At 36.0% G+C, this 25,426-nt stretch overlaps 1 protein-coding gene across 14 annotated transcripts in view; it reads right to left on the bottom strand.

Moving 5' to 3' along the window:
* PPFIA2 (PTPRF interacting protein alpha 2) overlaps positions 1–25,426 on the bottom strand; it is a 334,088-nt gene that overhangs the window by 154,112 nt on the left and 154,550 nt on the right. For 9 of the 14 annotated variants that reach the window (XM_068667342.1, XM_068667351.1, XM_068667357.1 and 6 more), the window contains one exon: positions 10,164–10,226. The exons of the other annotated variants lie outside the window; for them this stretch is intronic. In XM_068667342.1, coding sequence (XP_068523443.1) covers positions 10,164–10,226 — 63 coding nt within the window. The remainder of the gene's footprint in view (positions 1–10,163; positions 10,227–25,426) is intronic. 14 annotated transcript variants of the gene reach the window in all.

A 25,426-nucleotide genomic window follows, 5' to 3' on the forward strand; every position in this document is an offset into this window, starting at 1 on the left:
GTTAAATTCACGGGAATCAATGGTGTGGAAAAACAATGCCCCACTGTAAAAATTTCACTCTGGTTGCCAGAGTGAAATTAACAAAAATTAACCAGGATAGAAGTATTAGTTGGTGCTGCATATACTAATATTTTAGGATTTGACATACTGCATGGTTGTATGTGAAAACTCCCTGATGGAACTGTGTGGAGTTTCGCGACACATCAAAGGGTTTCAGGCACCATGAGACTGAGTCTGTTACAAACATCCATACCCTCATCCCCTGCTAAAATCATTAATGATCGGCAATATCTGTTGTCAGCAGCAGCACTTATGGGGATTGACGGGGTGGTAACAGAATTGGAAAAAAGAGACATTATTAAAAGGACCCATTCACCTTACAATTCACCAGTGTGGCCAGTAAAGAAACCAACCAGGCAATGGCATTTTACAGTGGATTACAGACAGCTGAATGCTAACACTACACCTTTGACTGCCACAGTTCCAAACATGGCAGAGATAGTGAAAGCCCTCTGTGTATCTAACAATAGTCTATGCATGGGAAATCAAAGATTGCTATTTCACCCTCTTTCTAACCCTGCCGGTTGAATACAACCGAGCATATTTTATTTTCTTTTGTGTTCACAGGAATCCTGAGCGAACTGTATAGGGACAGCTGGAAGATGACGAATCAACAGTTTGGATTAATGATGCTATGCTTTACCCTGACCTTGATGCAATTGCAGACCTTAAAGGAAACTTAGCTACTGTGGCTGTGCATGGAGCTGAGGTGTTTCACCATGGCATTTAACCATGTATTGTCACAGTATTGCACAGTCACTGGAACATCTCAAAACAGAAAGGACCTAAATCTCTCTACTTTAGTTCTACATGGAAACAAAATATTTTCAAAAGATGAATGGAGTTGGAATGATTCTCTAAGAATGGCTGAACTTTAAGCCATGTCTGGACAAACAATACAAATTGGTTGCCAAGTAACTAAAATAACTGAACCAAATTTTGATTGCTGGTACAATTTTACTTTCACCAAACCTATAATTGTGTACTGTCTTTGGGGCTACAGAGGCACAGAATTACTATTTGAATTCATGGTCAAAGGATATGAAGCCTCTGCCCCTGCAGATATTTGAAAACGAACCGACTCAGCCTCCCATTGGTCTAACTCCTTCCATCTTCAACACAGGTCCTTACATAATTAAAAATGTGGGACAACAACAAATTCTCTTTAACCCTAGTTGGTCCCTAAAAAGGGTAGAGCTAGCGCTGCACATTCTAAAACAATCTCAGCGCGTGCCACGGGATGCAACTGGGTTATTAGGGACAGGATTAGGTATATTAAATAGCATTGATGCTGAGGTCTTAATGAGTAGAGTAACTGCTACTACAGATGACCTAAGGAAATTGGAACAACCAATAAAATTATCCTTATTGGCTTTAGGAGCAAATCAATGGCTTCTATCAGATGTTTTGCCCCATTGGGAACAAATTGAGGAAAATGATCATCAATTAATTGTAAATGCCCTTGGAAAAGCCCAAGGCAATACCTCCCTTGCCTTGAGCTGTATCCAAGTGCAGTTATGGATACAATCTGTAGCAGCAGCTATTATTAGAGAGGGAGAAGGAGGAACTTTGCCCACTGAAATTCGAAAACTGATTTGGGATAATGCTTCAGAATTTGAAAAAGAATTTCAAGCTTGGTGGCAATTAGTCAACTTTACCCATTAAAATGATAAAATTGTTGCCTTTATACTTACTATAAGTAATGCCACCGTATACAATGTATATCCAATCATTGCATTAGGACTCAATCATAATGGAACTATACTTTATCCTAAAGAGCATAAAGTATGGGCCCATCAGAAGGGAGGAAAGTGGCAAACAATTGATGTAAATGCATGCATTGTGCGTGAACAAAAAGGTTTCATCTGTGAAAGTAACATGCTGGAATCTCAAGACATTTGTCTTGACACTGAGCAAAATATTTGCCACTTTGAGATACATCCTAATGAAACCCTTAAAACTGTACTTGTATATATTGGGAAAGGTTGTGTTTGTATGAGAACTCATTGTGATTCTATAGTCGTAGATGATACAGTGGTAGATACCAGTAATCTCTCTAATGTCTGTGTTTGCAATTTTACCAAAATTCTAGGATGTGATTTTAAATACTCAGTTCCTGTCACTTCTTGTCAACTTATTGCATCTAATTATATTCTGCTTCATGAACTGCTGCCTACTCCTATTGGAATGAACCTCACCTTGGTGAAGAAATTGCTGGTACATGAGGACCTGAAGCAGCTGATGACTCAAGTCCGAGAAAATGGACAAAAGACTCTGATTACTGTCCATCATGATGCACAAGAAATACATCGAGTGATGGAAAGAGTGAAGAGAGATGAGAGACACCGTTGGTGGGACAATTTGTTTGGATGGTTGCCAGCTGCCAAGGGAATCTTCAACAAGATGCTTCACCCTGTTATTGTTCTGCTAATACTCACTGTGTTATGTTTTATACTGACAATTAGTTTGTATGTTAAACTCTGGTTTATGATGAAACGTTTAGCATCCCTACACAATGTACATACACTCGGTAAACCTCAATCCGAGAATGTATGTGATGTCCCTGACATATTCCAACTGTCGTGAAGCTTGAGTGACTATAGTCACGGGGTGGATTATGTGGTGTAAATGCCTGAAGTAACTAGGAAAATAAAACTAACATTCACACTTTTAAGGAAAAGGTACAGCATTGAAGAGGCTTTCAGGGTAGGGCATAACTGCATTATCTGAGCATTCCCTAGGCTCCCAACCTTAGATGCTATCGCGCTGGGGAAACTTGGTGTGCTAGCTCTAAGGAACACCACGGAGCGTAGAGTGGAGTGGAGACACCACGGCTAGGCTCTGTAATCAGGTGGGGCCTCGATTGTTCTTGTGCACAAAGCTGCACTTTTTGCCACCCTAAGCCAAAGACCTGTCATGTTTTGACAAATGCTGTACCCTAGTGTACTTTTTGCTCATTATAATATCATTATAATACCAAAACACACCTCCATCCCAAAAGCTACCCGCCTCCAAGGTGCGACCACCCCTCACTGAGCATGCGCTCTGAATTTCTCGGAGCCTATTACTTTAAACGGAAACGGGAAAACTTTACACCAATCATAACTAAGATATGCTTGACTAGAGCCACTCAAGCTCCACCTAAAAGATAGAAAATAATATAAATTGGCCCAAGAGAGAGGGGATGTTAGGGAAGATACCATCGTCAGGGGAGATACCATCCCAAGGACATACAACATCCTTAGGACCTCCTGACTCCTGGGATCAGTCGACGGGCTGAGCCTCTCTTCCCCCCCCATTGGGACGCCTTTGGGTGAGATCTGAATATTTGCTTATAAATCTCTATAGAGTCTTTGATCCTTTTAACGCGTTTATTTCTAGGCTGCGCACCTATAACACCTGTAACACCTAGAACCCACACCTAGAACACACACCTAGAACACACACCTAGAACACACACCTAGAACACACACCTAGAACCCACACCTAGAACCCGCACCTAGAACCCGCACCTAGAACACACACCTAGAACACACACCTAGAACACACACCTAGAACACACCTAGAACACACACCTAGAACACACACCTAGAACCCGCACCTAGAACACACACCTAGAACCCGCACCTAGAACCCACACCTAGAACCCGCACCTAGAACCCACACCTAGAACCCACACCTAGAACCCACACCTAGAACACCTGTAACACCTGTAACACCTGTGTATTTCATGCATACTAGCTTGCTTTTGCAGATAGTCACTATCAGCGGCAATCCAAAAGAACCTGATTATCTGTTGCTGTAATAAACCATACTTGATTGCATTGTGATAGCTCTCATTAATGCAACTAGGGTGAGGGTGGTTATCCGTGATAGTTCAGTGTTCTGAATCTAACCAGACCCCCAGACGGTTAATGCATTGTTGGTGAATGTCTGAACGGACCCCCAGGTGGTTAATACGTTTTTGGTGAATGTCCGAACGGACCCCCAGTTTTGGTGAATGTCCGACTGGTTCAGTACTCTGAATCCAACCGGGCCCGTAACGGTTAATCAGCTACACCCCTTTAACGCGACACAAGGTCAGCCCACAACAACGTGAAGCCTCCCAGGGCACCACAGGCAGGGTCCTGGGTACGTCATACCTGAGGACCTGCTCAGTAAAGCTGTCTAGTAGTGTCCAGTTTCTGTGAACCTGGGCAACACTTTTTTAATGCACTGTTCATTGTTATATTGATTTTTAAGTGGTTTCCTCTCCCAAGGTACAACAGGTAAACTATAAATTAGAATGCTTTAGTTGGTAACAGATCTAACCTTATGGTATCGTGTCAGTTCCTAGTGCATATTAAAAATCAAAAGAGTGTGGAATAACCCAGATATCATCTGATCATTGTTCCTTGTGAATTGCTTGTAAACAGTGCTACAGCTCTTAATTTCTGATTTCCATTTTGCAATTTTTAATCTCTCACATCATCGGAATCAATGCATTGGGACTGTGTCAGTCCAAATGGCACTGAAACATGTTGGAGCGCTATGCTGGGACACAGTCACTGTCCATGTAACAACATTACCATGGGTGTGTGTGGTCACACACTTGAGGAACAGGACAGCATGCTGTTGCTGAGACATGTTTGCTAGTGACACAATTCCCGATTTGTAGTGCACTGCTACTCTCTCTTTCTACCTTTGGATTTAACACACTTGGCACAGCTGGGCAAATGGCAGATCTGACAGCTAATTGCCTGACAAGAGGTCTACACAGTGCAATTTGCTGGCCCTGTGGCATGGAAATGGGAGATGACAGCCAAAAGATTAGTGTCATGTTAAAAATATTGTCATCAGCAATTAGAACTAATTTAATTTGCTTTTCTGCTTAGAAGTTTATTTGTTAATGAAGTTACTCCTAAAATCAGAAGTGCAGAGCTTGAGAACAGAAATCCATATATTTTTTTTTCCCTTTTTTTTACCCATGGATAAAGTAACACATCTGAGTGCTAGCGCGGTCTGACACCTGAAGGTGTGCCAATCACATAAAATGTGTTTGTACCTTCAAGAGTACAACATTTACCAAAGAGACCACTCTTTGGTAAATTCCTTGAATCTTGTGAGGGCTGAAAGAGCTGAAGGTATTCAGCTAAAAGGTCAAAGAGCTTTCATAGCTGCCTGAGAAAGGTTGGAGATTTCAATTATGTTTAGGCTTCTGACTTTTTGTTCCTATGCCCAGTAGTTCTGGATTATTATTTTTCCTCTCTCAACCTCAGAAACATTCCCAGGACAGGAAAAAAAAAAAAAAAAAAAAAAAAAAGAAAAAAGATTTCAGCTTTCCTAAAAATAAAGGCATTTGGTTTAAACTTAAGGAAAAAATGCTCAGCCTATTCACATGAACATCTTTATTTCTATCAAAAAAACATAGGAAATGCAATTTCATCCTCATTTAGAATATTTTAAGGTATCTGTATTTTATCAAAGCTTTCTCTCATCTCTCTTCCTCACTGTAACCATCCCCCTCAAAACATTAGGAATAGTGTAAAGAATTAAGATTGCTGATGAATGAATATTTTAAAAGACACTGCATAGCAGTAGAATTTGATAAAGCATAGGCAAACTGCTATTTTCATATAGAACTTCTGTATAAAATATGCCATATATCTTGCCTAAAGCCATAAGACAATCAAAAACGTTTATGTTAAAAATTTACTCTCATTAAGCTACACAACTAATAAAAACATCTGTCCAAACAAAGCAGCCCAAATCACATATGCTGGCATTTTAAAGGTCCTGCATTTCCAAAGTATTTACTTTCAAACTTGTGAAATCTCTGTCAAGAATTCTTAAGGTGTGCCTCCCTTTAGACAGAACAAATGTGTCTTTTCTGTGGAAACAGTAGCAGAATGGTGCATTGTTTTGTACTTGTTCAAAATAAAATAATTAGTTTTGTACTCAAATATATACTGTGAAAGATGTTTTAATTTATTATACAAAACACGTTAACAGCTCTAAGTTCTGCTGCCTTGAATAAAGAAAACACAATGTTTAATACCTACCTTTCATATTTTGCTGTTTACTTTTTTACTGTTTATATTAAGGAGCTCTAAAGAAGTATTAATACCCCTATTTTGCAGAATCTCAAGGTCACTCAACTACAGCAATTGGATCTGCATACAAAGTGTCTTGGATTTGTTCTGACCATTAGCTTGCATTGTTTCAAATAATGGCATAGAAATATCATCAAGTAATGGCATAGAAATATCAGAGTATGATAGACTGTTCCATCTAAATAGCTCTTTATCTATGACTGATGTCCATCAAGGCATATTAGAACTCATGTGAACTCTAAAAGCACATTACAGAAATTACTTCTTATCAAGAAAAAGTTTCTTGTTTTCAAAGTGTACAGCAAATGTATTAATTGTTCAACAGCTAAAATATAAAAATAATACATATGTACAGATATGATCAAGGTTTATGATATCTTTCTTGCATGATATCTTGCATGAAAGAGAGTAAGTGCCTCTCACTATCCTGCTATCCTACTATCCTACTAAACAATATGCAAGAGAAGGGAATAAACTGTAATAGCATATTACTATTCTCTGTAATACCAATTTCTTCACTCAGCTTCTCTCATGTAAACAATTTATAATAAAGAGAAATAGAATACAGAAAGTTTATGTGGTAATAAAGGTAAATTGAGGCCTATAATGAAGACTGTAGAGGTATAAACTTCACAGAACAACAGCATAGAAATTATATTTTTTCATTTGTGGAAAACTGCCCACAAAATTTCACCTTAATTCCTCATAATTTCTGAGTTTCCAAATCTGAATATATAGCAGTTTCTTTTTGTTGTTAAATTTTATTGCAAGCTTTGCAGTGTATTTCTATGAAGTAAAATATCATACTACACTCTTTATATTTAAATACCTGCTTGGTTTAATTGTTAATATCATTAATAGATGTTACTTAGGTGTAATAAAGTGTTTTTCTCATGTTTTAGCACATATGATTCATGAACAATATATTCTATATTAATATGTTAATATACAAGTGTGCTTTCAAAAAAGTCTAAGAAACTGGGCTTTATTCAGTAATGACGGACTTCATAAATGGTTCCCAAACATCAGGAGAGTAGAGGATTTAGGAATGAATTAAAAACTGCAATTATTCATGATTTTTTTGGATGACTCTTTTCAGTTACACTATTCATTAGAAACTGAAGCTGGATCTGTTTTTGTATTTGTTACAGTGTCCCAGGAAGATCTTGTGTCAAGAAAAGAACATGTAAAGTATGTTCCTCCTTCCCTTTGTACCCTGCAAGATGCTGGGTGAAGGGGTAAGCACAGATTTCCACTCTTTATCCTTGCTGCAGGCTATGTGCTTTTAGATGACATGTAGATGTTGGTAAGGAATGTATTCTGTCTCTGAACTGGAAGCTTTGTTATTAATTCAGAAATCTGATAAAATAGGAAATAAATTTGCAGAATTCAAGTATAAAAAATCATCTGCACAAGATAAACTTTAATTGAGAATTATTCCAAAATTTGAAATAGAAAAAATATGATATATCCTCGTTAGGTCTTCAGAGTTAACAATTTGGTTGCTTCCATGCATTCATATAATGAGAATTTAATATTAGATCTTGTGGCCTATTGAAAATGGTTTTGAGTGTAAGTAAATAACAATGGAAAGAGATTGTTTCACACCATTTGTGAATGATTTTCTCAGCAGGAGAAAAATAGTAGTTTTAAGCATTAAAAGTTTTATTTTTAGTGTTCACACTAAAAGCGAAATCTAGAATGTGAACTTTTTTATTAAAGAGCATGTAAGACTTTTTAGTTTGTGGAGAGAATTCAGAAGGAAATACTGAAGCCCAGTCTTCCAATTGCATTGCAAGACTTTTCACTGTTATCCAGACAGGAATTACTTTTTTTCCCAAGTTTCAGCTTTGAGACTTTAAGTCTAGTTTAAGCTATTCACATAACCTACTGCTTAAGTTAAGAAAAAAAAGACCACTCTGTCACAATTCCTCTGTCATTTTAAGGGGATGATTCTTGAAATGGTGTACCTTGTTTTCTTCATTGAAAGAAGCTGTTCGCTTCTTTCAATGAAGAAAACTGTAGCTTCGCTACAGTTTAGCGAAGTAAATTTTGCTGTAAGTAACAAGTTAAACTGAGAAAGCAGAGTTTGTATTACATAATTTTAATAACCTATAAGCAAGATGTCTAAGCCAACATGACCTTTTAGGTCCCCTTTTCAGTACATGGACAAAGACTGATATTTTCAGAGAGCTGACAGGTGATACTGACTCTAGCCTTCACAGTCTCTGGAGCAGAGACAACTACATTAAATTTGACATTAAACTTTAGGCAGGAAAATCAGAAGATGCAGTTAGAAGAGCATGTAACAAATTCTAATTTTTATTCCCATTCTTATGAGTTTGATATATTTCTTTTTAGAGGAAAAAAAAAAAAAAGAAAACTACAGGAGTCCAGAGAGAATAAACTACTTTTTTTTTTTTTTTTTTTTTCTTTCTTTCTTTCTTTCTTTTCAAAGGGGAGAGGGATCATTAGTTTACAATGATGGTTCTTGTGATTTCTAAAGGCAGGAATACGGACATTCTTGTTCAACAACAGTTAATGAATCCCTTACTGATTTTGGTGGTACTGAACATAATCCAAAGAATGAAAAAGTAATCTATGAGTTGTTGATTTACGTCATTCTTTTAAGAAGCATCTATTTAGAGTCTGGCTTAATGTAATTTTCAAAAATAAAATAAAATGCCCCAAACAATTGTGAAGTAACGGTACATACCAAAGTACCTAAATCTGAAATCCTGCAGTTTTTCATACTTGTGAGTTATTATCTTTCATTAAAAATGGTACTATTTGCAGACCAAAATGTCAAGATTGTCCTGCTGAAGTTAAAATCATGCTGAAAATCTGGAAGAGACTGGGGATTAATCATGTATTGTATATTGAGGGACTCTTTTCCTCTGCACATAAGCAAGCCTGAAATGAATCTAGCAGTACAAATCATAGTCAAGAAGTTACTGTATTGGTCTGTTCAAGGGATGTATCCAGAAATCCATAATGATTCAGGCAGTCAGATGCAATATTTTCTTATATTGTGACATAAAGAATTTCTCAATATTCCCTTAGGAGAATAACCTTTCCAGGAAAAAATAAAATATTTTGTTTGTTTGTGTTTATTTTACTTTTCCAGAAATAGTGTGGATGAACTAAGTTCTTAACTGTATAGTACTTGTACTTAGGTTATATCTTATATCTCAAAAAAACTTAAGGTGATGGAAATGTTTATCCAGATCTCCTTCTGACAGTTCCCCTATAAATAAGATATTTTTTAGCTTTAAAGTAAATTGCTAAACACATTATATGACAAAAAATTGTTTCTATATAATGAAGAGTCAAAATATTTTCTCAGCAGTGCATCCCAAATTCCCATTTATGTTACCCCATTAATGTATACAGCTCTATTTTGACTCAATGACTTTCCATTTTCAGAACAGATTTAGTAAAAGTGATACATTACTTATTATACTACAAGTGAATAAATTGCTTTTTCTGTTAGCAAAAATTGTTTTCTTATTCTGTTTTCATCAGCAGTAGTAACTCTTCCTTTCTTCTGTTTTAAATCATGGGATATATTTGTTTAAGCAAGAAAAACAAATTACCTTTCTTCCAAATTTAGTATTACACATCTTCATATTAAAATCCAATTTAGAATAAGGTTAAGTAGAATAAATATAGCTTCTCATTGCTTTCCTCATTTTGCCTACTGCTGTTCTACTCATTTCAACTGACAAGAGCATTGAGCTGGGAGAGAAGATAGGTAAATTCAGAAGGAACTGTGAATATATTATCATTGTATTTATTCAGTAGTGCCATCAACTCATATAGATAAATGACACAAATTCAGTATTTTTATAGGCTGAGACCTCACTTGTAGTACAATATTCAGTGACCCTGAAATATATATTATGAAGTAACCTCAAGATGCACAAGCTCCCGTGGGCAACAAAATATCAAATTCACATAAGGATGTTTTGCATTTAAATTAAACAAAAATCCAAGATATGTAAAACATACATTAGGGCAGGATATGGTCCTTTGAATGTTATTCTCAATGCTCGTACCAGCAGCAACCGTCATCTGAAAAAGGGATTCAAAGATTCTGCTGAATGGAACAGAATTTTGTAAAGTGCTACAGTATAATTAAATTACACCATGTTAATAAGATGAATGTTATTGATTATCATTCAAACAAGCTGATCTGAGAAAAAAAAACAGTTGCTCAACTGACATTCACAAAGAAAAAATTAAAAGTATCGTTACATCTTTTGGCTAATGTAGTGTTAACAACCAAATATTATATCATTTGTATGTTCTGTACAGTGCTATGCAGAAGTGAACTCTGACACATTGTCAAACAGTCAGATAACTGTGGAAAAATAATTGTACCTCGATGACTAACTTTAAACTGAGTTCTCTACCTAAAGCAAGGTTGACCACTTCACAAGAAAGAAGGAAAGTAGGATTTTCTCCACAAAATTACTCAAATTAAAACAGTTTATGGACAGACACATAAGAAACTATTAAATTGTAAGGAAGAATTTGCCTATTAAACAGATATTTTTTTTCAAGCTGCCTCATACTTCTCTATTGTACCAAACAATCATAATAATGGAAAATAGTATGTGAAAAGTTATATGTTGTTAAAAATCTGAAAGTCCCTTTTAAAGAATTCTTTTTAACATTAAATGTTATTTTCCTTCTTTTTCATTACCTTTTCGTGTGTTTTTGCAGAGCCCAACATAAAAAATGCTTCTGTGGGCAATCTAACCAGGTTACTAGACTAACTCTCTAAACAACTTATTTCCATTGTTGAAAGTAACAATAAACACAACATTCATCCTAATTATAGTTGAGCTTTGTCATCACTCAAAATAAATATTGACCAAAACTTTACTTCTGTGACTATTTACCACTTTAGTAAGTGAGGTGGTAAACCTGGTATTGATAGAGTATATACATATAACTGATAGAGTTCTGAATAGACAGAATTTTTAGAATTCTGAATAGGAAGCATTTTGATATTCAAGTATTTGTAATAGCACCATATAACATCTGAATATACAACATATTGCAATGTGGGTTTTATAATGACTTTGCTATAATTTAAGATGAATTTAAACTTGACTATGTTGTGACTTATTTGTGCAGGAAATTAAAATGTGCACTTTTTCAGTATTTTTAATATTAACCACAGGCATGTATGCATCTTTCTCTGTCTATGAAGAATATTGCCAATGCACTTAATGTTATGATTTGTGTCAAATTTTAAATATTTGAAAGCACTTTACACTTTCAATGCTTTAAAGTATACTTATGCTATTAGTGGGAAGAAAAAGACTAAATCTGGAATTTTAAGCAAAACTCTCCATTCTGCCATCACCAACAAATTCTTATATTGCTTGTCTCAACTTTCCCTTCTTCAAATTCACACCCTTAAATATTTGAAAGCATTTTCATAATACTGAAATTTTTTAAAGGAAATTTCACTTCATATAAAGTAACTACTTTTGAAAAGAACATTTCCATGCAAAGCAACTTTGTGATCAGCTGATGGATAATGTTTAGATGGATATTTAAAACACTGTTAATCCAGAATTTTGTAAGGAAGACACAGCCCACATTAAGTCAGGATGACACTGTTTTAAATGAACAATACCTCAGCACAACAAAACACACACATTATGAACTTTATGTATTCAGTATTTGTCTTATACATCTTTATTACTAGCCTAACACCCAATAAATTTAATTTCAATGTTTTTACATATGAAACTATTTAAAAAGTTAGAAACACATGCACCTAGATTAATGTGCAAATTATTTACATTTTATTGCACATTTTTTGATTAATATACATACAATATGTACACTATATATGATGATTTCTGACAATTTTGTCCTTTCATGTGAAAAGGAGGACTACTGTATACTTTTGACTGCTGCATCTGAGCTGTTATCACGCGCTGTATATTCATCTTTTCTGTACCTAATTGTTCTGTACCTAATAGCACTAATCTCTTAGCAATTTATTTCAAATTATGTTTTAAACATTTTCCTGTTGGAAAACTATGATGAAAAGTTTATTAATGAAAGGTATAAAACTAACAGTGCTTAATTCTAGTAACTAATATGTTTAAGGTCCAATATTTTGACTGTTCAGGCCAGAAAACTTTACATAACTAGAAATGAGTGATTTTTGATCTTTCATTGATGTAAGCCTGTTTTCTTACAGCTGTGGTAATTTCCTATGCAATCATATTCATAGTATAGGTATTATGTCAAGTTCAAGAGAAGAGAACTGAAACAAAAACATTCAATAAAAAGTATGAAATCTGTGCATTATTTCTAAAATTGTTTGTCTTCAAACTATGTATATTAAGGAAAGTATATTTTATTGTCATATGTAAATTTTGAGATACAAAATTCAGGACTGAATTATGCAGTATAAGTAATGCAGCAATTCTCATCTCATGCATGTTGATAAAATATTTAATCTATTAAAGAAGGCATTTAATATTATAACACCTACTTAGTACTTTGTAGTCTAGTAACTGTAACCTATTAAAAGTAATATTCATGAAACTTTCTATTACAGTTTGTTTTTCCTCTTGGAGAAAAATAATAAGCATCAAAATTTATCAGGGGAGATAGCTGGGTCTACAGGGAGAGAAAATACCAAAACCAAAGCTCTAGAACATGTATATGTTCTGGCTTGGGATGAGTGCTTCAACTACTGTTTGCTGTGAACCGCATACACAGGGACAGATTTTCAAGCTTTATCTTAAGTGGTGGACCCTTTCCTCTCTCTATTTGGTTTCCATATAAAAGAGCCCTTTGTGAGGTTGTGGCACATCTGAAAAAAAAAAAATATGGAATGCAAAGGAAAAAAGCATCACCTGTGAAAAACCCTCTAGGTACACACACAATCAACCTACACCTCCTGGAGTTTCCTTGACTGCATCAGATGATAATCATAAATAATGACCCGCATATGCACCAAACTGGCCTATATTTCACAGATAGATGTGAACAGTGAGAAGGATATCTGAGACTACAATTTCATTCTCCTGTGGAAGCACTAAAATAAAATGCACTTTCAGCTAATTCTGTAAACTTACCTGCTAGAAATAGCTGAAAGTTCATGAGGTCTAAAATAGTCAGAGTATCTAATACTATTATTCCTGAGCTTACCCCTTGTAGCAACTTTATTTTTTTCTCTGGTTAGTTACATTGGGCTTTCAGGTGATCTTCCTGTTCAGATCACATGAAGCAAGACATTTTCCTAAATACCCACATCATTAGAATCCAAACCTTCTTAATGAGTCTCCAGTCAAAGCTTTAGGAAATTCTGCATTCAGTTCTGATGTGACCAGTACAACATTTAATTTCAATGTGAATTCCAAAATAAGAACATGTATTCAGATTTGCTAGCATAAAAAAAGAAAGTCATATTTCATAATCAGTAGTATCCAAAACTGTTGCCAAATTCAGAGATGCTCACTGAATAAATCTAAATTGTTAGGAGACTGAAGAAATCAATGCATAACTGGGGAAGCCCTATTCTTTAACCTTTGTAGCAGGTATCTGACCATTCAGATCTGCTTACTGGAAAAGTAATGATAATTATTCTCTCAGAGACAAAAATTCTCCTTTAGAACAGTATTTGGTGCTTCTTCACAAGAACTTTTATGTGACCTTTCTTACATCATTCAACAAAGCCTAAAATGCTATTTAAGTATTTCAGTCTATTGAAAATTTCATTCACTCATATTAATGAGTGAAAATAGGCAAAATCAGAAAAGAACTGGTTCTTTCTTCATGTTTATGTCATCTCTTTGTGGGGGAGCTAACTGAGGTAATGTGTTAGAAAGCCATCTGAACGGTCTTCAAGGTAAAAAGCCCCAAAGACACAAACCAGTTACCTACTTTCTAGAGCCATTCCCGTGAATAATCCCCACTTTCACAGTACATAAGATATGACATTTCAATAAGTTTATACTTCATAGTGAAATTCGCTACCTATTCTCTACAACAACCACCCCAGGACACCCAGACTATAAAATTAACCTCAGCTAAGCCTGCCCTGAAGAAACGAAGCCTATTACACATACTACTCCATTCAGCTAACAAAATCAATTCAATGAGCTGTATCTTCAGCTCACGCTGAAATCAGTTTAATCTAGATTCAAATGATAGACCCATTTGGACAAATGCATACTAATGCAGAATCTGTAGTTTTTCTTTTGTTTATTTGCTTTTTGAGCATAACATGAACTATAGGTCATACTAAAAATAGACAGCTCTCATTGCAATTGAAGGCCATAAGGCCTCACTGAACATCATGGTGCATTATATCATAGATACATCAGACTTCTCTGGTATCTGTGACGGTACAAGCTTATTCTAACAACTTTAAAAAGTTATGTTGCCATGTGAATTCACAGTAACTACGTAGATGTCATTCATATTGCCTGATCTAAAGAGAAAGATAAGTGTCATATCCATGTAGTGGCAAAGTGTAATTTAATAATCACAAAGGTATATTTTAAAATGCACAGGCTGAATACTGGATAATTTTCTGTGACAGTTATCCCACAGATGTGTTCTCTTTTACTGAAAACTGTTTCAGACCTTGACTGGACAGAACCCTGGGACACCTCATCTAGTTAGTCACACATGAACTGATAATCTTCAGAGATCACTTCCAAGCTAAGTTGTGCTATGATTCTATTACTTTTCAATATTAAACTGTTATTTTTAATATTTATTTTTATAGAACACATAGTTCTCATGATGCTAGATTTGGTACCTATAAACTGAGAAAGATAGAGAGAACTCCTTTGGATAGAAGGGAAACAAGTCAGTCTATGTATCTAGACAACCTGGACATGATTTTAATCCTGAGAACAGTTCTGCTGATACCTCTGCACTTGCCTGTGCAAGAGATCTCTTCCATCACTTTCCCAGATCTTTTCCATCAGTTTTAAGTGGTGGTTTGAAGCCCTTGGGGCTTGCTTAGGAAAAATTAAAGAAGTCTGTGACAACTAACAAGTGATTTCAGATCTTCATTGCTGACCTCATTATGAAAAAAAATGACATGTCCTTCCTCTTCTGCAGCCACCTCTGAGACTTACCAGCTGGCTATAAGTCTTAAAACTGCCTGTAAAGGGTGGCTTAGAAAGCAGTGAAGCAATGAAGACAACTCTTTCAGGCTCACTGAAGACCAAACTTGCCTGTCACAATTTGCTCTTGGGTAAGGGTTGACTGCACCCTCTGGGACACATTAGACCCCATGCAGAATTCCAGCAAGTGGCTCAGACACACAGCCCACTTGCAAGGTAGACTTTTAGGTGGAAAAGATGAAAGACAGACTGTGCCACACTTAGATCTATTAAGGAGACCACTCCTTCAGTGTAACGGAAGCATAACTAGGGAGGTCAAAAAAATGTAACGGATACATTTAAATCTCTCCTGGCTAGTCAAGTAGGGGACTTAACTAAATAAAGAAGTTGGCATTTATTCTGGAAAATGAACCCAGCAGGTTGATGAATTGACCTGTAAGATCATCAAGTCCAGCCATCAGCCTGACCTAGTAAATTCCATCACTAAACCATGTCTCTTAGTGCCACATCCACAAGTCTCTTAAATACCTCTGTGGATAGGGACTGCACTACTTCCCTAAGCAGCCTACCTCTTCATAAAGCCACCATCTTCATAAAGCAGTTCTTTCTTACATCCAATCTAAACTTCCTCTGGTGCAACTTGAGGCCATTTCCTCAAATCCTATCATTTGTCACCTGAAAAAAGGAGACTGACACCCACCTCACTGCAACCTTCTTTCAGGCAGTTCTAGGAAGTGCTGAGGTCTTTCCTCAGACTCCTCCAGACTAAATGACCCCACTTCCCTCAGCTGCTCCTCATAAGTCTTGTTTTCTAGTCCCTTCACCAACTTCGTTGCTATTCTCTATACATGCTCAAGCACCTCAGTGTCCTTCTTGTAGTGAGAGGCCCAAAACTGAACAAAGTACTTGAGGTGTAGTGTCACCAGTGCCAAGCGCAAATGAACAATCACTGTTCCAGTCCTTCTGACTACACTATTTCTGATGCAGGCCAAGATGCCATTGGCACTTGTAGACATATTATAAGAACATTTGATGTTTATTGTGCGTATACACACATGCAGACCTATATCTATTCACATATATTTGTACATACACTATGCATAAATTAATAATTACTATATGCTTGATGATGATGACATGCAGGAAAAAAAAGAAATTAAAAAGAATAACAAAAGCCACACTCTGCCACCATCTACATCTATATTAGCTCTCTGGTATGTGCAATGACCTGTACATACTTGACTTTGTACATGGGAACACTCCCACTGAGCCACAGGAAACTTGCTCTCTCTGTAGAGTTAAATCTACATGTTAAAAAAATGTCAAGATCTGGTCCTTAAAATCTAATATGTAGAAAGACAAACCTTGCAGTGTAGAAATCTTCCCACAGGACTGTTACATGATGATACAAGATGACATAAGTAAGTAAGCATTTTAAAGAGATAAGATTCATATTTATTTCTTACCAGTATCAGAGTGAAATAACTAATTATTCCTTGATTAATCATTTTGAAAATCTTTTGGGATGTGAATGCTGAAAAATACTGTAGTTAAAACACCGTCTTATATTTAAACTATAAAGTGTTGATTTAAATGTATTGAATTTAGGACTTTTTTTTTTTTTTTTAATAGCAAGGTTTGGAACAGTGATCACAGGAGCAGTGTTTGAATTTGTGTAGCCATTAAGATTTTTTGAGATCATGTGTCTGTGTTGTACCAAGGCACAGAACTAATTCAGCCATATCCTCTATTGTTAAAAAATTATTGTTAAAATTTATTGTTCAAAATTTACATCCAGGTTAGATAAAGCTCAAGTGTACCTGAGAAACCTATACAGGTTTCAAAAACCTCATCTTATGAGAGAGAGAAATCTTAAGAATGAGGCATGGTTCACAGTGACATTGAAAGCTCTCTCAAAGGCAAAATGAAGCCAAATTTTTGAAAATGTGTTTAAAATATAGTGAATCATACTTGCTTTAATTTGAAGATTTTGCTTACTGTTGTCCTATTCTAACTATATGACTATGGCAGACAGCAAAGCTGAAAGCATGCCTAAGTCTATTTCACAATTTTGCTTGCCCAAAAAAGTAAGGTGAAGCCTATTTCAAACTATTCCTATTCTAATCCTCAGCTTTCTATATAGGGAAAAAATAGTAGGACTGTAAATGCCAGTTTGGTAGAGCAAAATGTTTTGTTTTGTTTTGTTTTATTTTATAGTAAATATTTCCCTGATTTTCCTGAATGCATATGTACATGAAGTTTCTTGGAAACCAAGGGACAATTTGCTCCCTGATATCTTGGAAGCAGGACAAAGATGAAGAAAAGGTACCCATGGTGAGTGCAGAATGTGGTGCTTTTTCGCAGTCCTGAGAAAGATTCTGCTCTCCTGGGGCTGTGGAGGACCCCTCAGACACATGTGTTCTACATGAGTGTGGCCACACAAAAAACAGCAACCATTACAACCCCCATGTGCACTAGGGAGGACCAGAATGGATTTCCTGAGTACAATTAACATGTAAGAAGAAGTAAAGATGGTAAGTAATAAAGGAGACTTTACTGCGTGCTGTGATCATGTTGATCTTTGATTTTTTCATATCCTTTTCAGAAGTTCTTTAGAGTGCAGACAGGTAGAGTTCAGGTTCACAACAATGTTTTTACAGAATTTATTATGTATATATTTTCAGGGAAAATGCTTTACAAAGTCCAAAGTCTAAAGCTTCTTCTTTCTTTCTTTCCTTTTTTTTTTTTTTTTTTTTGTATTTAATTCCAGTAATGATATCTTGAATGTGTGTGATAATGACAAAAATGTTGAAAAATAGTTGTGAGGAATTTTGTGACTAAGCATTATCACTACACAAGAGGCAAATGTCATTTTGCCTAGAGAAGCCCATTGGAGATTTTACTTCTGACTTAGGTATCCTGCTATCTGGTTTAATGATTACGTAAGTGTTGTTATGATGGAAAAAAAAATAATAAAAAAATCCACCCTTATGAATTCTCAAAAGTCAAGATTCAGAGCAAGTTAATTGCATCATTAAAAAAATATATTTGTGTTCTACTGTTTATGACATGTATTTACTTAGTGAGGCTACTCTTTAAAGGCACTTAGTACACCTTTATCATTTAATCGTACATGTACACCTTTATCATTTAGCTGTACATACATATACATAAAAGAATTTAAACTTTGACTCAAGGCAACTGATCAAAATTTAAACTGAACTTAAGTGCTCTGAGCAACAACAAACTGGTCTTTTAAGGAAAGTCTTCAGAATAGTCTATATGGAAATTGTAGTCATAGATAGATGAGCTTCAGTAATGGTTTATCCTTCATATCCAGAGAAGTATTAAGTATAACAAAACAACTTGTATTAATTTAAAGTTTCCTACATCAGTCTGGGAACATCCTCTTGTACCCCCTGTACAAATCATTGCAAGTTATTTGTTATGTGTGAGCTTTATACCATTTATGCTATGATGGTACATGAATCCCTAATATTCCAAACTTTAAATGTAAACTAATGACAACTCCTAAGAAAAGTAACAGAAAACATCTAAGGTAATGAGGAGTTCTCTCTTCAGACGGTAATGTGGAAAACTCCAGTTTAATTTATCTTACAAAGAAAAAAGGACATAATATCTTGCCTGAAGTCAGTCCCCTGGTGCAGGGTGAAAAAGAAATGACCTGACACAGTCCATCCCCTGTGGTCAGAGAAGCCAGTTGTGAAGAATTGACCATACCCTGCCACACTGCTGTGTTCAGCACAGCTGTGTCAAGAGACCAAGGGAGAGTGAAGAAAACTGCTTCAGTGCCCTACAGGGACAAACTGAGAGAGGCTGCCTGTGACTCTGATTCCCCTACCCTAGACTCAACACAGAGGAGGGCTGGGGAATATTGGATAGACCACATTTAATAATTTCTGAGTGGTTCATTAAATTGTAAATCTGAAGGATGTGAATGCAGAGCAAAAAATAATTATCTTGCATAAACTGAGTGTAAAACGGAAGGTTGCTGTGGTATAACTTTCATATACACAGTTACCAGCATCTCAAGGCACAAGCTTCAATCTTCAATATCTATCATCATGTCAAGGGCTATGAAGATGGTGAAAGGCCTGGAGGGGAAGACGTATGAGGAACTGCTGAGGGCACTGGGCCTGTTCAGCCTGGAGAAGAGGAGGCTGAGGGGAGACCTCATCGCAGTCTACAACTTCCTCGTAAGGGGGTGTCGAGAGGCAGGAGACCTTTTCTCCATTAACACCAGCGACAGGACCCACGGGAACGGGGTTAAGCTGAGGCAGGGGAAGTTTAGGCTTGACATCAGGAGGGGGTTCTTCACAGAGAGAGTGGTTGCACACTGGAACAGGCTCCCCAGGGAAGTGGTCACTGCACCGAGCCTGACTGAATTTAAGAAGAGATTGGACTGTGCACTTAGTCACATGGTCTGAACTTTTGGGTAGACCTGTGCGGTGTCAAGAGTTGGACTTGATGATCCTTAAGGGTCCCTTCCAACTCAGGATATTCTATGATTCTATGATAAATAAAAACACATAGACTTGTTAATTTGCCTTTGCTGCTACTTTACAGCATCCTAAGCAGCTTCAGTTCCTGAAACTGTGGGTAAATCATGAAAGTAGCACTGCGTTGGTATATATTTGTTTGGCATTTCAATGTCTTTTGAGAACTCAATGGATTTGGAGGTCTTTAAGGGAAAATAAAACTACTGCTGCTGAAATCTGTGGCTTGGGCTTCAGTACTTCCTAGGAAAAGTAAATAAAACAAGTACTGTGAATTATTTATAAACACATGAAATGTTCTCTTCTGCCATTTTTCAGAAAATAAAAATTCTCAGACCTGTACCTGCACAGTGCCTAGCAAATCTTGTGGCCAGTTTTAATAAAATTTATTTTAAATAAATAATAATTGTTGTAAGACGGCAAGAATGCATGTGATGACCCTGATCTATTCAGGACCAGCAAAATGTTGTACAGTCAGGGAGGGAGAGAGACAAATCTCTTGGAAGCTAGCTGAACAGAGTAGCATTAAATCCCCCAGGAATTAGCAGTATCATATGCCTATCCCACACATATCTTCAAGAGAAAGCTGTATTTTTCTCTGGAAGGATAAACATTTAAAACAAAGCATCAAATTAATAACTGTTATAGTAAAACACTCTATAGGCCACCAGATATCTACATTTCTGGGAACATCTTTCTCTTAGCGGACAGACTATAAGAAAAAAAAAAAAAAACAGGGTGTAACAACGTTACCTGTATTTATTGAGCTTATAGAATGAGGTTTTAGTTTTAAAAGTGATACTTAACCCGTACAAATTAGAATATGAAACTCCTTTCATGCGGTCTAGGATTTAGACTAATAATCTCAGCTGACCTATTGTTGTTGGAATTAGAATGGGCAGAGCTTTAATGAAAAAAAATCATTCCTCTTGCGTCATCAGGCAACAGAGTGCTCTTACATAGTTTTTATTTTCCTCTTTAACTTCACCCAGCTCTACAACTTTTAAAATAGTGTTCCCTCTTTCTCCTATAGCCAAAGAAAGATAGATCAGGAGTAGATTCACTTAATCACTATATAGTATTAAAAAAAAACAACAACAAATGAGAAATCATTATAAATGAAGAGAAGCACTGTGTGGTGGATACCTTTCCAAAATGCATATAAAAGAAAGATGGGGGGAGGGGGTAGGTGGAAGAGGGAAGGCAGTGTATATTCTTTAAAATCCTTTTCATATGTATTTTCCCAGATAATATTCAAAACTATCACGTTCAATAATGTTTATCAATGACATAGAATCATAGAATCACATTTATTATAGAATCACATTTATTTATTTATTTTTTCCTCAGCTGTTCATAACCCTTTGGGCATCAGCCAGATGTCAGAAATCAGTTCAGCTTCACATTAATGTCATTTGAGAAAGTCATAAGGAGAGGCAGATGCAAGCAGAAAAACTACACCTTGGAAAGACAGCTCAAAGATGGAGGATACAGGTGGAGAGGAGTTGGAGGCACTTTCACGGAAAACAACTAAGAAGCTATGAGAGACAAAGAGACAACACAGAACACTGTTTTTAAGTATCCTCTTGAAAATAAATCTGAAAAGTGTATCTCTGATAGAAAATAAGTGATTATTTGCATTAACCCTCAAATGTAGTGTTTCTTCTCTTGTATCGCACTAGGGAGTGGAAATAATGTGATCATCCATGGAGTCTGACTCAGAAGTTGTTACTGTGGAAACAATAAACTCCCAGTTATCCCTGAATTTGTGCAGGATTTGCTGCTCCACCTGGATAAACAAGTCCATGATCTGACGGGATTCATCTCAGAGTACTCAGAGAGCTGGTTGAAGTCATCATAGGACCTCTCTCAAATATCTTTCAATGGTCTTGAGAATTGGAAAAGGTCCCAGTTGACTGGAAGCTGGCAAATGTAGTCCCAATTTTCAAGAAGGGCAAGAAAGAAGATCCTGGCTATTACAGGCCTGTCAGTCTCACTGAAGTGCCTGGCAAAATTATGGAGAAGATTATTCCGGGAGTTATTGAAAAACACCTACATGACAGCACAGTCTTTGGTCAGAGCCAACATGGGTTCCCTAGGGGAGGGTCATGTCTAGCTAACTTAATTTCCTTCTACAACAAGATCACCCAGCTAGTTGACCAAAGGAAGCCAGTCAATGTAATCTTTCTGGCCTTCAGTAAAGCTTTCAATACTATCTCTCACAGTATCCTTCTGGACAAAATGCCGATAATACAGCTAGATAAAAGCATAATAAATGGTGAACAATTGGTGACGTGTCAGGCCCAGAGGGTTCTTGTAAATGGGGTTACATCACGCTGGTGACCTATCACTAGTGGGGTTCCCAAGGACTCCATTTTAGGACCAGTCCTCTTCAATGCTTTCATAAAGGATTTGGATGAAGGACTTGAAGGTTTTTTGAGCAAATTCATGGACAATACCAAATTGGGTGGAGCTGTTGATTCCGTTGAGGGTGGTGAGGCCTTGCAGAGAGGTCTGGACAAATTAGAGAACTGAGCAATTACAAACAATATGAAGCTTAACCAGAGCAAGTGCCGGATTCTGCACCTGGGAAGGGGCCAACCCTGCTTATATGTACAGACTGAAGGACTAGATACTGAAGAAAGGGATCTGATCACTTGTGTTTTTCAGCCTGGAGATGAGAAGACTGAAGGGACACCTTCTCACAGTCTACAGCTTCCTCAGAAGGGGGAATGGAAGGGCAGGTGCTGATTTCTTCTTTCTGGTGACCCGTGATAGGACCCAAGGGAACAGCTTGAAGGTGCCACAGGGGAGATTCAGGTTAGACATCAGGAAAAGGTTTTTCTCCAAGAGTATGATCAGGCACTGAAAGAGGCTCCGCAGGGACCTGATCACAGTACCAAGCCTGTCAGAGTTCAAGTTTTGGACAATGCTCACAGACACATGGTCTGATTTGATTTGATTTGATTTATTTTATTTTTTATATATTTTTTAATTTTATTATTTTATTATCTTTGGATGGTCCTTTGGGGACCCAGGATTTGGACTCGATGATCCTTTTAGGTACCTTCCTACTCAGATATTCTAGGGAGTCCCAAGAGATAAAAAAACCCCAACCCCCCAAATCCAATACCATCAAAATAAAAAACAATCCTTTTTTTTTTTTTTTTAAAACGAAATGTTTAAAATTCCATTCACATTAATGTATGCACTTAACCTGTTTAAAAATAACACTGAGTTTCTCTTTTGTAAGCAAATCTCTCCACTTGCAATGAACTAAAGAAATAAATCTAGTAGGTGACAAAACAAAATGCAAACTGGATTCCTTCAAAACATGCTAGATCTCATGAACCAAGATTTAGAGGATTTAGAGCCTTACTATCTTACAGTAATTACCCATAAAATATTTTGATGCACTTGTCTGGCAAGTCAATTTTATTCACACAGAAAGATATTTAGAAAAATGCTACTGCAGAATTTTTTTTATTGTATAAATTAAAGTCTTCCAAATGAATAATATGAATTTTTGTAACTTATGAGAAGATTCTGCACATTTTCACTTAAACATATAGAGAGATTGAATTCATAAACATCATATAGGTTTGAGCAGCCAATTTGTTTAGAATGGTTTCCAAGTTATCCTTAACCTAAAACAGATTTTCTTATTTCTAGATGTTTTATTTGATTTATTTTTACAAAGATACATTTGAATTGGTTTATGTATGACTGAATACCACTTGTTCCACTTGGCAAACAGTCCTTTTTTTTAAAAAAAAAAAAAACAACAAACAAAAACAAACAAACAAATCAAAGACCTAACACAAACAAAATGGCAGCTAGAAGATTCAGATCAGGAGCATACATCAAAATTCCATTTTTAAGTTCATTCTTTCATTTTTACCTATGCAGATTTTCATGACCAGGATTACTCAGAGCATGGGAAGGCCTCCAACTCTGTGAAAATCTGTCTTTCTCACCAAACACAAGAAGAAAGTATATAGAATATATAACATAGTATCGTCAGCACAAAATGAAAAGAAAAATAGGGAAAATACAGTTGTAGATGTTCACAGAGAGGAAAAGTTATTTTGCAGAAAGTGATAGCAGACTTCCATCATCCGTCAGATCTACCTTAGTCAAGCCTTCTTGGACTTTTGCTAAAGTGCAGGATTTATCTAATCTTAGTTATTCACCATCTGTAGTTAGTGTAAACATATTTAGAATGTAACTCATCTGGCCTATGTCATGATCTGTTTTAGGATGAATATCACGTAGAACTGGTTATTTTTCTTTACTAACTATAACTCAAATATAGATTTCTACATTTGATAACTAGTAGGTAGGAGAGGGACTTTATCTAGTCTTTGCACAGGAGCTTTTATAAAAAGAATTATTAAAAAGCACATGTTCAAAAATTAAATGAAATTCTAATTGCAAAGGAAAGAACTGAAACAACTTTGATTTAAAATAAATATGAAACTTTTCAGGATGAACAGATTGAGAATTTTGTATCCTTATGTAATAAACAACATGTTTATTAGCAAAAGCTTTTTAAAGCTCTTTCTCAGCCATCATTTTTGACACAGGCTTACAACTCAAGCATGTCTCCATGTGTAATATTCCTTTCTGTCTCTTGGAGCTTTATCATTTTCAAATCAGATGGATTTTCCTAACACAATATTGAAAGAACTATATCTTTTTTAATGAAAATGAACAGAAATGGGTGTTGAAATTCTTTGTATTTCTCTAAGGGCAAGGGTGGTTAAAGTGTGTGTGCATCAGATGAAAATTACCAAGACAGCAGTAACTAAGGAAAGAAAGGTGCCTGGAAAGAAAGGATATCCTGATACCTCAAATCTTGCAGCACTTCTCTGCATACAGGTATTCTACCTAAATAAGCATCTAGATTTTAGACTATAACAACCATTATCATGCACATATAAAACTGGGACTATAGCACACCTTAAAATGTTGATTTTAAGAGCACATGCTTCACTGACAGTCATGAAAAGAATATAACAAAACAGTAAAACATTACCCTGGCAACACTTGCTCAAACAACCAAAGAATTAGCATCAAAGCATCACTGGATAAATACTGGCTATATTTTTTTTTTTCTCAGATTCACTAACACAGCAACGTAAAAGACTGCAGATCCAGACAAAACAATCTTTTGAGTACATGACAACTGCAGATTTAGAGAAATGTATATCACTAAAGAAAGAATCTAGTTTGCAGAACAGGTATTCTGGTGTAAAAAATCCAAATTTGAACCCTGACTGACTGACAACAACACTAATATTTTCTAGTGAGAAAAGTGAGGGAAAACAAATGTAGCTTTCTGACATTAAAAAAAACAAAAAAAAAAAACATTGAAATTTTGTCCTATTATCACTGAAAAGTTGTCAATTTTAACAAAACTATAGTATGATTATATCTGCATATTATACATGCTTTGAGAATTAGTTTTTTAAGCTATAAGGTGCTCATAAAACATAGAAGATGAAAGGAAAGATGTGGACTAATAGCCCCCAGACAAAGCATCTCCTTAGGAGAAACAGCAAGCTGTCAAGATTTTATAAATATCTGAGCATTGTGAATTGTGCAAGTCCTCTAACAGTTGGAAAAGGAGAGATCA

The sequence above is a fragment of the Anas acuta genome, chromosome 1, assembly GCF_963932015.1.
Source record: "Anas acuta chromosome 1, bAnaAcu1.1, whole genome shotgun sequence".
In the NCBI taxonomy this organism is placed as follows: Eukaryota; Metazoa; Chordata; class Aves; order Anseriformes; family Anatidae; genus Anas; species Anas acuta.